Source organism: Leucopleurus acutus, assembly GCF_964270905.1.
Source record: "Leucopleurus acutus genome assembly, chromosome: X".
Taxonomy (NCBI): Eukaryota; Metazoa; Chordata; class Mammalia; order Artiodactyla; family Delphinidae; genus Leucopleurus; species Leucopleurus acutus.
The window spans coordinates 17,763,151-17,777,036 of NC_139148.1; the positions used below are offsets into that span (position 1 = coordinate 17,763,151).

The 13,886-nt window shown below is 37.8% G+C and overlaps 1 protein-coding gene across 1 annotated transcript in view; it reads left to right on the forward strand.

Annotated features, from left to right (window-relative positions):
- Positions 1 to 13,523, forward strand: part of MBTPS2 (membrane bound transcription factor peptidase, site 2) — a 40,279-nt gene extending 26,756 nt beyond the window's left edge. The window contains exons 8-11 of the mRNA XM_082864225.1: positions 7,117 to 7,211; positions 7,577 to 7,772; positions 9,273 to 9,348; positions 10,698 to 13,523. Coding sequence (XP_082720351.1) covers positions 7,117 to 7,211; positions 7,577 to 7,772; positions 9,273 to 9,348; positions 10,698 to 10,920 — 590 coding nt within the window. The 3' untranslated portion in view covers positions 10,921 to 13,523. The remainder of the gene's footprint in view (positions 1 to 7,116; positions 7,212 to 7,576; positions 7,773 to 9,272; positions 9,349 to 10,697) is intronic.
- Positions 13,524 to 13,886: the final 363 nt, after the last annotated feature.

Below are 13,886 nucleotides of genomic sequence, written 5' to 3' on the forward strand. Positions count from 1 at the left end.
CACGGCCCAAAAAAAAAAAAAAAACAGAGAGAGTAGTATAAATGAAACCTCATGTATCCTTCTCCTAGCTTCAGCAATTATCAACATTTTGCCATTTTTTTATCCAGCCTGTCCACTTTTGAGGGAAGTATTTTAAAGCACATCCCAGGTATCCTGTCATTTTATCCATAAACTTCAGCATATCTTTAATAGATGATGACCTTTTAGACATGACCACAGTACTATTATCACACCTAACAAAATTAACAATAATTCCTAATACCTGCACTCTTCTCTGGTTTTGTTTTTATAGTTGGTTTAAGTTGGATGGTATGCCTTTTAAGTCTCTTTTAAGTTGTAACAATTCCCCCTGACTTTTTATTTTTAATATCATTTATTGAAGAAACTGAGTCATTTGTTTTGTCAAATTTATCATTAACATGTTCGGTATCCCCCAAATTTCCTATAGATGGTAGTTAGGTCCAGAGGCTTGATTAGATTCAGGATCCATTTTTGGCAGGGGCAGAAATACCTCGTAGGTAGCACTCAGTACTTCATATTGCATCTCATGTTTTTCCATGTATCGCATCTTTTCAGTTGGGTGTGTAATCCACAGTGTGTTCTTCTGTAAGAGAAATAATCCATAATTTCATACTTCTTAAGTCCTTTATCATTTTCCTCAAGTTTCTCTAAACTTGGTACAATCTGTATTGAATTACAAAAGCCAAAATGACATCGTAATCAAATAAAGCTCTCTCCAGTAGGATTGTTTTATTTAGAATATCTGCATTTCAGATGTTTAAGCTTTTGTCTTTTTTCAGGCAGACAGAATGGAAGTGAAATTTTTCTTGAAATACTCTGAAACTCTTTCCTTATTAACTTTTTGAGTATTTCACTATTCTGGATCATATGCTATATTTTGGAGGTATTTGTTTAAAAACCCAAAGCAGATATTACTCTTCCCACACTAATAAAAAAATCAATCCCAAAATAATAATTCTTCAATATATGTCTCATCTCCTTAGGAGCGACTGTATTAGGATACTTGCTGATTTTACATGATGACTGTATCTGATAAACCCGTACCTCCATTTAATCATTTTTAAATGGAGTACATATACTCAGCCAGACTGTAGAAATCTTAATGACTGTAAATGTAACTTAAAATATATACTAGATTAATTTTAATGGCAGACTTGACCAAAGTGGCTATGGACATTTAAGAAAACTACGGGGCTTCCCTGGTGGTGCAGTGGTTGAGAGTCCGCCTGCCGATGCACGGGACACGGGTTCATGCCCCGGTCCGGGAAGATCCCACATGCCCGTGAGCCATGGCCGCTGAGCCTGCGTGTCCGGAGCCTGTGCTCCGCAATGGGAGAGGCCACAACAGTGAGAGGCCCGCGTACCACCAAAAAAAAAAAAAAAAAAACAAGAAAACTATGGATTGATATTATTTTACATGTATCTAGGGACCTTTGTTATCCTACATTATGAGTAGATGGCAAAGATATAGCCAAATATGGTAATGCAAAGTAGCTCATAATCCAAAAGTGATTCATATTCAATTTAGAGTAGAATTCAATATACATAATTCAAATTCTGAAATTTATACCACTTGAAAACAATAAAGCCACCTTAGAAAGATCTGACCCTGAAAGTGCTCATAAGCTGTCCCAGCCAATCATTTCTGGCCTCATTTCATACCCTGACTCTCCCAGGTGTAATTTTAAATTTTTAAAGATATTCCCTAAGATATTAATTAATTACGGTATTAATTAAGCAGACTAGATGTTCTCCTTAAAATATTAACAGGTATATTTCTGGCAAATTAGAAAAATGTGGTTAATCAACATGAAATGACTATTCATTTTATGAAATTGTTGGGAACTACTTTTTTCTTCTGTCAGTCCTTTCGTTTTTGATTTTTAAACATTAACCTGCTAAACTATGAGCAGCACCAACAGAACCAAGGCTGGTTTAATTACACCTCTGCCCTTGGTACATGGGGCAAGCCTAAGGAGCTTGTCCCACACACTCCTTGCAGATTGAATGGCCTTTCCAGGAAGCCCCAAAAAGGACACTGGGTGAGGCTTAGAGCCCTTTGTACCTGGAATAAATCTCTGGTTTCATTCTGCATCAGAACAGAACAAAGTTCCCCTCTTCATATTCAATCCTCTGCTTAATTTAAGATTGCTCTGTGTCCATATGCCACTTAGTGATTTGAATGAAACTAAAAGTTACAGACAAGAACTAGTTTGTTTCTTTTTGGGGATTATTTTCTAACAAGTAGCTTGCATCCTGTTTCTTTAGTTTCAGGAGACACTCTTCATATATGCCTAAAGCTAAATTCCTTTTTTTCTTTCTTGGAAGCGTTGTCTTGAATAAGAAAGACTACTAAGTCCAGCATTTGAATGGCATTTTAAAAAGAGTGAGATTGAATACTAAAGGCAACCGCTCCCTAAAATGAAGCTATGAGTCCAGACACAGGCATCCCCTTTGAATAGCCTATATTCCTGTTCAGAGGAGATGAGGGTATATACCTGTAACTGCCTGGCACAGGGAGTATTGTCCTATCTTATGCATCTTTAACTGAAGTGAGAAAAGGCCGTTCCTGACTTAGTTTAAAATAGTAAAAGGAAAACTCTGGAAATCTTTTCCACATAGTTTGAGTACCCAGATTGTTTTTATGCTCAAATCTTCTCTAATGTTTAGAAAAAGGTGTCTCTTCTCCCATTGTGAATATCAAGGTATCATCCAAGGTTTCTTTGCTCTCACCAATTGAAGAGAGAGAGAGAGTTTATAATTTCTTAACTACTTGGTACTAGGTGGTGCTGGTACAAATTCTACCATAGAACTAAGAATAAAGGGACTTCCCTGGTGGCGCAGTGGTTAAGAATCTGCCTGCCAGTGCAGGGGACATGGGTTCAATCCCTGGTCCGGGAAGATCCCACATGCCGCGGAGCAGCTAAGCCCGTGCGCCCCAACTACTGAGCCTGTGCTCTAGAGCCCGCGAGCCATAACTACTGAAGCCCGCGTGCCTAGAGCTGGTGCTCCACAACAAGAGAAGCCACTGCAATGAGAAGCCTGCGCACCGCAACGAAGAGTAGCCCCCACTCGCCACAAAAGCCCGCGCACAGCAATGAAGACCCAATGCAGCCATAAGTAAATAAATAAATAAATAAATAAATAGAATAAATAGGTTTGCATGCCTATATTGGAACTCTAGTTACATTTATATATTTATTAAACTAGGGTAAGAAAATTGTTCAATTCATTTTAGTGATGTAGAAAGTAGTGAGTACTGTGAACTATAGATTGAAAAAGTCTCTTCTTTCCAGCCTTATTCCAAAATTACCTCTGGTCTAGACCATCCTTTGAAGACTAGACTATTTCTACAAGTATCTTAGGGCCCATCTTAGGGTACATTCAGAATATGCAGGTTCTCCTTGTAATGGAATTATGAAACTGTTCTGGTCTTAATTTCCCTAATTCTTTCCCAGTCTGGGGAGATTTAAGGGAGAATTCTAATTTCCTAGAGTTAAACTGAAGCCATGAATGCCTCTGGGACCTCCCATTGCAGTCTTTTTTTTTTTTTTTTTTTTTTTTTTGCAGTACGTGGGCCTCTCACTGTTGTGGCCTCTCCTGTTGCGGAGCACAGGCTCCAGACGTGCAGGCTCAGCGGCCATGGCTCACGGGCCTAGCCTCTCCATGGCATGTGGGATCCTCCCAGACCGGGGCACGAACCCGTGTCCCCTGCATCGGCAGGCGGACTCCCAACCACTGCGCCACCAGGGAAGCCCTCCCATTGCAGTCTTGAATGTGCCTTCCAAAGTAGAATTGGATTGGTCTCTCATGTTGATAGCAGTATACGAATGTGAAAATTACCTCTGGCATACCCGTCTTATAGGTTAAGAATTGAGTCACAGAAATTAAGTGACTTGTCCTTTAATGTGATCCAGTAGAAAAGATTCTAAAAGAAAATACATTTTTAAATGTACAACTTTTTTTAAATTGATAAACAGAGAAATATCAAGTTTACTTCTCACATGATAACAAAATAATGGGAAATTCTGTATGTCAGGAGGCACTTCATCTTGTCATGGTAGCCATAGCCATCAGTTTATGTTTTAATTGGATTAATCACCATAGGAAGAAGCCATAACCTAGAGGTCACAAATTGGTGGTAACCTAGAGGCCAAATCCAGCCAGCCTTGACAGATGTGTATGGTTTGGCTTGCACAATATTTTTAAAATTCTTAATTGGCTGCCAATATTTAAGAGGTTTCGGGACTTCCCTGGTGGTCCCCAGTGGTCCAGTGGTGGTCCACTGCAGGGGGCACGGGTTCAATCCCTGGTCGGGGAACTAAGTTCCCGCATGCTGCACAGCACGGCCAAAAAGAAAAAAGAAAAGGTTTCACATGAGGGTCCAGACTTCTTTCTCATGGAATAAAATAGATGATCTCTTGACTCTCGGCCCCAAGTTGAGTGGCCTAGAACAAGGTATGTATTCTCTAATTCATCACAACCCCCACCATTTCCTATTTTTTCCACACACTATCCACTTCATTTATTTGATACCTGCTTGGCCCCTTTAAGCTGTTGTATTATCAGACATGCTATATCAACAGTGATATCAAATTCTTGACTTTTCAATTCTGTGTTGCATACATTCCTCCAGGAAAAAATAAGAATCAAGTATCAGATGTAAATTTTTAAAAATCATTACTGATACAAAGGCAAGTGGCATAGAACACCATTTATGTATTCAGTGCATATTGAGTTATTCACCTTATATAAGATACTGAGAAACTTTTCCCTCAAAGACCTCACAGTCTAATCAAAGAATTAGACCATGCCCACATTACGGTACAAGGTTAAATATAATTAATGACAAAAAGTATTGGGAGTTGTGAGAGTTGATGGCAGTCAGTCTTGACTGAAAAGATGAGGACAGGCTTCATAGCAGCAGCTCTTGAGCTGGGCCTCAACAGTGAGTTTAATTTCAGGAGACCGATATAAATGAACCTCGGCGCCACAGACTAGAAGTTGGTCAGGGAACTGCTAATAATTTGGTTCAGCAAGAGAAGAGTATGAGCTAAAGTGACTAAAAAAAAAGTAGAAGTCTTTATGTTTTAGGCTATGGCATTTAGACTGTTTGGGAGCAGCACAGAGTCTTTGGATATTTGGATTAGAAGAGCTACATTCTCAGAGTTCTACACTGGAAGGTTAATCTGAAGCATTCAGTATGTAGGACAAGTTTGCATATGAGAGCTAGGTGGTAAACTAGATGCGTTAGTACTCTCTTCAAATGGGTCAAGTGAGAAAGAATTGGAGTCTACCCTTTAGTGGGAATAAAGAGAAAAATAATGAGAAGGTAAAAATTGGTGCGACTTGGCAACTGATGAGAAAAAATACTGAGGGCTTTTGCCTGGATCTTTTTTTTTTTTTTTTTTAATCCTAAACACCTTTTTACCTTATAGTTTACCGTTAAGGCTGATGAGTGATTATAGGCACAAGTTTGTGCCATTAGTTGTTCACAGTTTGCTTTCATATTTTAAATATTACTCATCACCCAGAATTTAAATACCCATTCAGTTATGGTAAGAAAACAAGGCAAAACTACCCACACAGCTAGCCATTGCAGAGGAGAAATTGATGCATCTGTTAGTTTACTTCACCTCTGTTTTGTTCTTCGCGTTGGCAACAGTGCGTGTTTAAGGACATCCAGTCTAACCAAATGATCTAGAAGAAAAAAAGAAAAGATTTAAAAACAAACAGAAACCTTTGCCTGAAATATAAAATCCTTATAAAGTCAGATTGCATATCAACAACCATTTTCACGCCAGCACTCCTAAAGGCAGTCTTGTTAATAATGCTTTTCGTAGTATTGGAAATCGGGGATAACTTTACTTTCTCTTCTTCAGCACATATGAGTGTGGTAGTAGGTATATAAGATTCTAAGTTTAATTGGTCCTTGCCACACATCAATTTTTTTTTCTCTCTTTTTTTTTTGCCACACCCCGTGGCATGTGGGATCTTAGTTCCCCGACCAAGGATCGAACCTGTGCCCCCTGCAGTGGAAGCTGGGAGTCTTAACCACTGGACTGCCAGGGAAGTCTCCACTCATCAATTTTGCTTTACAAGTTTGATGTGCTGAATGCAGGAAACCTTCCAAAATAAATATATGGAAAAAAATTTTTGTCCCAGCTGTAACAGTGATTTAGCTTCCTTATTCTACCCTAGACACAAGAGAAGCAGTCTACCAAAGAACTTGAAAAAATAAATGAATAATGGGGATACTTGCCCTGTTTCTGTTATCTTCCAAAAATGGTAACTGGATTACTAGTATGCAGGCAAATATGTGCATATCTGTGGGGTCCAATTGGGCTGCCCTGGTTCTGTGGGGAAAGCCTCAAGATAAGCCTGGAGGTGGGAGAGATATTTGATATGATGTCCTTAGGGATGAGAGTCTCTTAGGCATCCTCTAGCTCAGTGGTCCCCAACCTTTTTGGCACCAGGGACCGGTTTTGTGGAAGACATTTTTCCCCAGGGCAGGGGGCAGGGGTGGTGGTTCAGGTGGTAATGCGAGCGATGGGGAGCGGCAGATGAAGCTTCGCTCGCCCGCCACTCACCTCCTGCTATGCGACCCGGTTCCTAACAGGCCGTAGACCGCTACCGGTCCGTGGCCCCGGGGTTGGGGACCCCCTGCTCTAGCTCACTGTGCTAACAGCACAGCACAGGAGTTCAGTAGTGAAATTGGATCAGTGGATCAGCAGCATTAGGACATCTAATAGTGGCTCATTAAATATTTGTGCTTGACCACCTGGAGTTATTGCAAAACCTACTGAGACCCTGGAACTCCAGCTTTACGAGTGGTAAGTTTATATGAAGACAACTAACCTAGGGTAATTGATGCTTCTTGATTTCAAATTGGATGTATCTCTTTTTATAATGTAAAATCAAACTCTGCAGTGAGTAGCTGACAAGCTGAACTGTCAATTATACAGTTGTTTCTGAATTCATATGCATTTTACTTAATTCTTTTTGTCTTGAAAGCAAAATTCTTATTACAAATGTACTTCTATGTAATGGATTCTTTTTTCTAATAACAGATTTTAATAAACCATTTCTCTTCAGCATACAAACGGCTAGACGGTTCGACTGAATGCTGTAACAATCACAGCCTTACAGATGTGTGCTTTTCCTATAGAAATAATTTTAATAAGCGTTTGGTAAGTTGTCCCTGAAGCAGTCTTGCTTGCCTGATACAATTATTACAAAATAAGCATATAGAACTAAAATGGACTCTACAAAACCATTGCCCTTTTGCTTTGTATAATTTTATTAAAATCTCTACATTTCACATGTCATATTTCATCTGAGAATCTTTAAAAATTTTATAATGGTAATATCTTATTTGGCCAAAGTGGAATAATTGAATCTAATTTATAGTAGATACACATAAATGGCATTTCCTTTATATGAACTTCATTCCTAATATGCTAGGTGACATGAAAGATATTGAAGTAATGTAACTTGGTGTTTTTCTTGTTAACAGGTCATTTTTAATATTGACTAATTAATGTTCTATCCCTAGCATACATGTCTACCTGCCCGGAAAGCAGTGGAAGCCACCCAAGTTTGTAGAACCAATAAAGATTGTAAAAAAAGCTCAAGTTCAAGTTTCTGTATAATACCTTCTTTGGAAACTCATACTCGCTTAATAAAAGTGAAACACCCACCTCAAATCGATATGTTGTATGTAGGACATCCACTGCACCTTCACTACACAGGTGGGTATTATTATGGTAGACCCTCAGAATATCGCTACAATGGCATATATTCTCAGTGGTAACAACTCAGTACACATCTTGCATTAATTTTATTTATTATATTTGATCACTTTTCAAAGTCTTGTTAACTTGTTCTTAAGCACGAAATGAAATTTAAGCAGTAGGAAAATAATCTGAATTTATAAAGCAAGATGGAACTGAACACCATGTCTGCCTATGGAGAGTGACACATGACGCATTTTTCCTTCACTACCGTTTGTATCACATAGATGATCTCTAAGATATTCTCTGAGCGTTTATTAAATTTATCCAAGCTCCCAAAACAGTAGCAAGAGCAGCATATGTCAAAGAATGCCTGGAATCATAGTGATACTACACTTGATCTTAGCCAAAAGGCCGAGAAGCGATTGGAATCACAGTGATAATGATGATAAAGTAATTTGTGCATGACACATGAATTTTATATGAATATAATTTCAAAACCGGGCCAACATAATTGTTTTAACAGTGGCAACATGATTGGATTAAACATATAGCTTCTCCATATGGCTGAAGATCATACAGTCTAACTTATTTTGTTGTACAAGATTTTTTTTATGTTCCTTTTTTTTTACCAGTTTTATTGAAATATAATTCACATATCATACAATTCACCCTTTTAAATTGTACAGTTAGCTGGGACGAAGTGAGAGAGTGGCATGGACATATATACACTACCGAATGTGAAATAGATAGCTAGTGGGAAGCAGCCGCATAGAACAGGGAGATCAGCTCTGTGCTTTGTGACCACCTAGAGGGGTGGGATAGGGAGGGTGGGAGGGAGGGAGATGCAAGAGGGAGGAGACGTGGGGATATATGTATATGTATAGCTGATTCACTTTGTGATACAGCAGAAACTAACACACCATTGTAAAGTAATTATACTCCAATGAAGATGTTAAAAAAAATTAAAAATAAAAAATAAAGTGTACAGTTCAGTAGTTTTTAATATATTCAGAGTTGTGGAACCATCACCACAGTCTTGTTCCAGAATATTTTCATCACCCCAAAAAGAAAGCCCATACCCATTAGGCAGTCATTCTACTTCTCTACACCCACCCACCCCCAGCCCTTGGCAACCACTAATCTGCTTTCTGTTTCTGCAAATTTGCCTGTTTCTGCACATTTCATATAAATGGAATATTTTGAAAAATATTTTGTATTTTTAAAGTCAATCTCTGTATTTGGTAGTCATAGTTGGTATATAATCAGTTTTATCATATTCGCACCTCAAAATATAAGTACACTGAGACATGAATTTCTGTATTCCACTATTTTTATTAGATGTTCTAGAATTGCCAATTGCTTTTATATGTGGGCCATAGAGCCTGCCTGCATATGTTTGGGAAGGGCTTTCTCAATCAATTTAATAGGCTAGCCCAATTTTTAGTCATATGGTAAAATTCATAATGCTGTTGCTTATCTGTATAAATAATATTATTTCTTATTTTTCTTTTTTAGTGAGCATCACCAGTTTTATTCCACGTTTCAACTTTCTAAGCATAGATCTGCCTGTGGTTGTGGAGACATTTGTCAAGTATCCTTTCTGGCGTGAAAGATGTTTTTAAAATGTGCTACTTGGGGGCTTCCCTGGTGGCGCAGTGGTTGAGAGTCCGCCTGCCGATGCAGGGGACGTGGGTTCGTGTCCCGGTTTGGGAAGATTCCACATGCCGCGGAGCAGCTGGGCCGGTGAGCCATGGCCGCTGAGCCTGCGCGTCCGGAGCCTGTTGCTCTGCAACGGGAGAGGCCACAACAGTGAGAGGCCCGCGTACCGCAAAAAAAAAAAAAAAAAAAAAAAAAAAAGTGCTACTTGGAACTTCATTAGTTTTACCTTGATTAGAGAGCATGAACAGACCTTACAAGTATCAGTTAACTGCTAGTACCAAAAAAAGAGACTTTAAAGTTGAAAAAGATCAGATTGTACCTAGGGAGGAAGAAGTCAAGAAAGATTGATTGGGAGGAGAGAAAGGTTAAGATGTCGAAGGGAAGGAACCTAGAATACAAATTGAGAGTTGAATTTAGGGGTATAAAACCTTTTAGTACGTTTATAAAGGATGAACGCTTCAGCTACTAATGCGGTGATGAATTCCACCCCTTCTGAGCCTGTTGGCTCTGATCAAGTGGAGGAATGCGTAAGGGAGATCAAACTGGTTTCCAATACTAAAATAGCATTCAGAGGACAAAATCTCATGTGTTCTTTTGCATATTATATTTGCATGTAAAAAAAATTTTAATTGGTTATTATATAGAATTTGAATAAACTGAACAGTTTGGAAAGGTTCTTTATTTTTGTCACTTTTAAATCTTAAATTTCTTTCCTTAATGATTTACAAAAAAAATGAAACAAAACAAATGAGCAAATTAGTAACAAATTAGTTAACAAATGAGTTACTAAAAAATGTGTACAGTCAAAATTGTACCTTGTAGACTGCAGCTTTTTCTCAGAGATATTGACACTATGACCTTACAGATGATAGTAAAATAGAGTTCAAGGGGCCAAAATCTTTATATATCTAATATAACGTATACTTCGTAAGGATCAAAAAGTAATTTTCCCTTATTTCTTATTCCTTTCTCTTGATGTATAATTAAAGGATTAGAAAGAGTTAGTCTTCTGAAGGAGTTCATTACAGATTGTCTTGGTTTACAAGTGGTTGGCCTTTATTTTTCTAGTCAAGGTTTTTGAACTTCGAAATAATATGTCATTTGTTTTAAATAGTAGAGATCTAAGAAGCAATGGTGTATACTGGTAAGCAGAGATTTAAAGAAAGGAAGGAAGTCACCTGTAATCTCAAATCCAGTCCTGGTAAAATGCCTGCTTCTGACTCCCACAAATGTGCTTTGCCCTCAGACCTCGCCGTAAGCTCCTTAACCGATTTTAACCAGGTACCTGATTTCCCTCTCGGGAGCTCTGGCTATTGTTAATGCAGTGCCCTGCTTTGCTTTGGACGGACAATGGATTTTAAACTCTTTCCTAGATGCTACTCTTACCTCAGTGATTGGAGACAATGATGTCAAAGATCTGATAGGATTTTTCATCTTGCTTGGTGGCAGTATACTTTTGGCTGCCAATGTGACCCTGGGACTCTGGATGGTTACAGCACGGTAATATTTGCACTCATTTGATAGAATCTCTGAGTTACAATATACAATATTGAAAACCTTACTTGGTGTGAAATATAAAGTGTTTCCTTAAAATTACATTTTAGCCAACAACTTTAAGTTCTTTATCCAGAGTATCCAAACTATGGGATAAACAGAAGAAATGAAAGGCATAGTCCCTGATTACATTCTAGTTTTAAAGACTGAACCTACAACCTTCAGATGCTTGTGGAACAATTCCTAAACAAGTGCAAATTCATGTTAAACCATTTTTGTGTGGCTACGTATCATGTTGAAATAATGTAAAGGAAAACAGAATTGGGTAGGATTAATTGGGAAAAACTTCTTGAAAAAGCATCATTAATCCAGATTTGAAGGAGACCAGACTTTGGCCAAGTGGAAAGGTGAGCATTTTCTTGGTCTATATCTCTTGTCCCTTGTCTTGTTTGAAAAGTATTTTTAAATTAAATTGTGTATTATTTTGTACTCTGACAACTGAGGTCTGATTACAATTAAATTAATAAAATTCTGTAAAAGAATCTGCTGACATGAAAGGGAAAATCTTTGTCAAATGATGCCAAATAAATGAACAAAGAGAAAGTAGGGTCTGTAATAGGGTGAGACATGTTTTGCCCCACAAGAGTTGCCTCTTTGATAATATGTCCCTATACTCTCATAAAGCAACACTACCCTTGACATTCAGAGTGAGCTGCAGAAGTATCTGCCACCTGCAGTATGTGAGCTGAGACAGTTAGGGGTGAACCTCAGAAATGAGCCAGGTGGGTCTTGCGGCAGGTCACAAGACAGATCACAGGACCTTCTGCAGTCTGGGTTACTGTTCTCTACAGAGCTTCAAAGCTTGGAATCCTTCCAGGGTAGGTATTTTCTCTTGTGCTGCTGGAGCTATCTGGGGCCTAGCTCCTAGGTCCCTGTCTTCAAGAAGCAATTACCTTAAAAAAAAAAAAAAAAAAAAAAAAAGAAGCAATTACCTTAAGCCCTGAACCATACTCTGTCCTCACCAGTGGCTCTGATGTTTCTCTGTGTTGGGTAATTAAATATGTAGTCCTTGCTTTCCATCGTTCCCCTAAGCTACCTCTGTGGGTCCACGAAAGACTTGGTAGTAGAGTGAGTATGGCTGCATGTGAGTACAAATGTGGATTTGCCAGTGCCCGGGAACTGCCTCTTGAGCCCAAAAGAGCCCTGCCTAGTTTGAGATCTTTTGGACTGGAGATGCAGCCCTGGAAGATCTGGGAAGTCAATAGGCCAGTGTGAAGCTGTTGGTATTAGAAGTATATGAGCAAGCTCTTTCTTTGATGAAAAATATTTGCTTCTCTCATATACTCAAGAACATGAGTAGTCATGTATCCAAGTTTTTCATTAATTGAGGTATTCGTGGGGTTCACCTCTTTCAGATCACTGAGTTGCTTTTTAGGCACTAAAACTTTTTAACCATTTTTAAGGAAACTTTAGATTGTATTATAAATCTGCCTGCCTTCTTAAACAGAAATTATATATTGAATATAATTTTAATATTTTTAATGACTCAAGGTCATCAGTTATTACCACTACTTAAAACTGTACAAATTATTGGTTTATCCTAGGAAAAAGGCATTTGTTCTGTTTTTAGGCAGACAGTCTTTCCGGATTAAAGTATATTAACAGAGTGATACGCAGACCTGTTCAGGTAGTAAAGTTTGGGGAATACCATGAAATACTTACATAATTAATTCTATTACATGAACTAAGCAGTTTATTAATGGAAATGCTATATATGTGCAGGTCAGTTTTTTAAAACTGAGAAAAAAATTTAATAGATGAAATCCCACCTGTAAACTTCTTTTTCTGGGTGGAAAAAGAACCCCAAGCATGTCATTTTCTTATGGCTTTTAAACACCTTGGTCTTCTGCTACACTGGGTCAGGATTTGGCAAACACTCTATTAGGATATTGAGCACATCAGTCCCATTTTTACAGAAATGGCCTCATTGTGTAAGAAAGGAAATGTTATGTGTTGTTTCTTCAGCTTGATTGTGGGCACTTCTAGAGCGAGGACCATGTCATACTCATCTTTGCATCCCTGGCACAGTGCATGAGACATCAAAAATACTTAATAAATGTGGTTGAATGGATGATGATTAGTGTTATTTATGGATTAGAAAAGCATGTTTCTATTTAAGTAAGCTGTAAAAAGTATTATTGAATATACTGTAAATATATAACATAACATAATAACTTGGAAGGTCTGTGTCCCTGATATATTATCATCTTTATGAAAATAGTCCATTTTGGTTTCTGTAGAGCAATTAGAAAAATGAATTATTTTGAGGATTTGAAGAAAGTGTTGTGTTGGCAGTTGTTCAGCAGTAAAACTTTATTTTCAGTGTTTCTATTCTGCACTGTTTACATTTTTCAGGGTTGTTTTTAATCACTTAAAATCCGTAAAGGATGTATATATTCTTTTTAGCATTTCAGTTTGAAAAGACATGCAGTTAAACTTGACCTTCTGATAATCGCTCTTACAGGTCACTATCTGTTCTAACAGTAAATTGTAACCATGCACTTCATGGATATGTGGCTCTTAGTCATCAGTTTGTCCTGTGGTATTTATTGAATGTCCACATACTAATGGTACACAGGTATTTTTTTCTATAAATCTTTCAACTGAGCTGTAATTCATTCTTAGGCTTTAACTTGAAGATATCGTAGTTGCTGGCGTTTAATGTTTAGCAATAAAAGAATAAATGTGTACCAGCACTCTATGTTTTATCATCTATGTGTTGTCTTTTTTTAAATTTGTATTCTTTTCTGTCAAAATTTTTCCCTTTACATACAGTACCATCTTAGATGTTTTAAAATTCTTGATTCTAAAAGCAGCCTCAGTTTTCACTCAAGCAATCTGTATATGAAAGTTGTTCGTAGGCCACAGAAAGAAGTCTTTTTTAAATGAAATCCCTGTACTCTCACTACTGTTTTG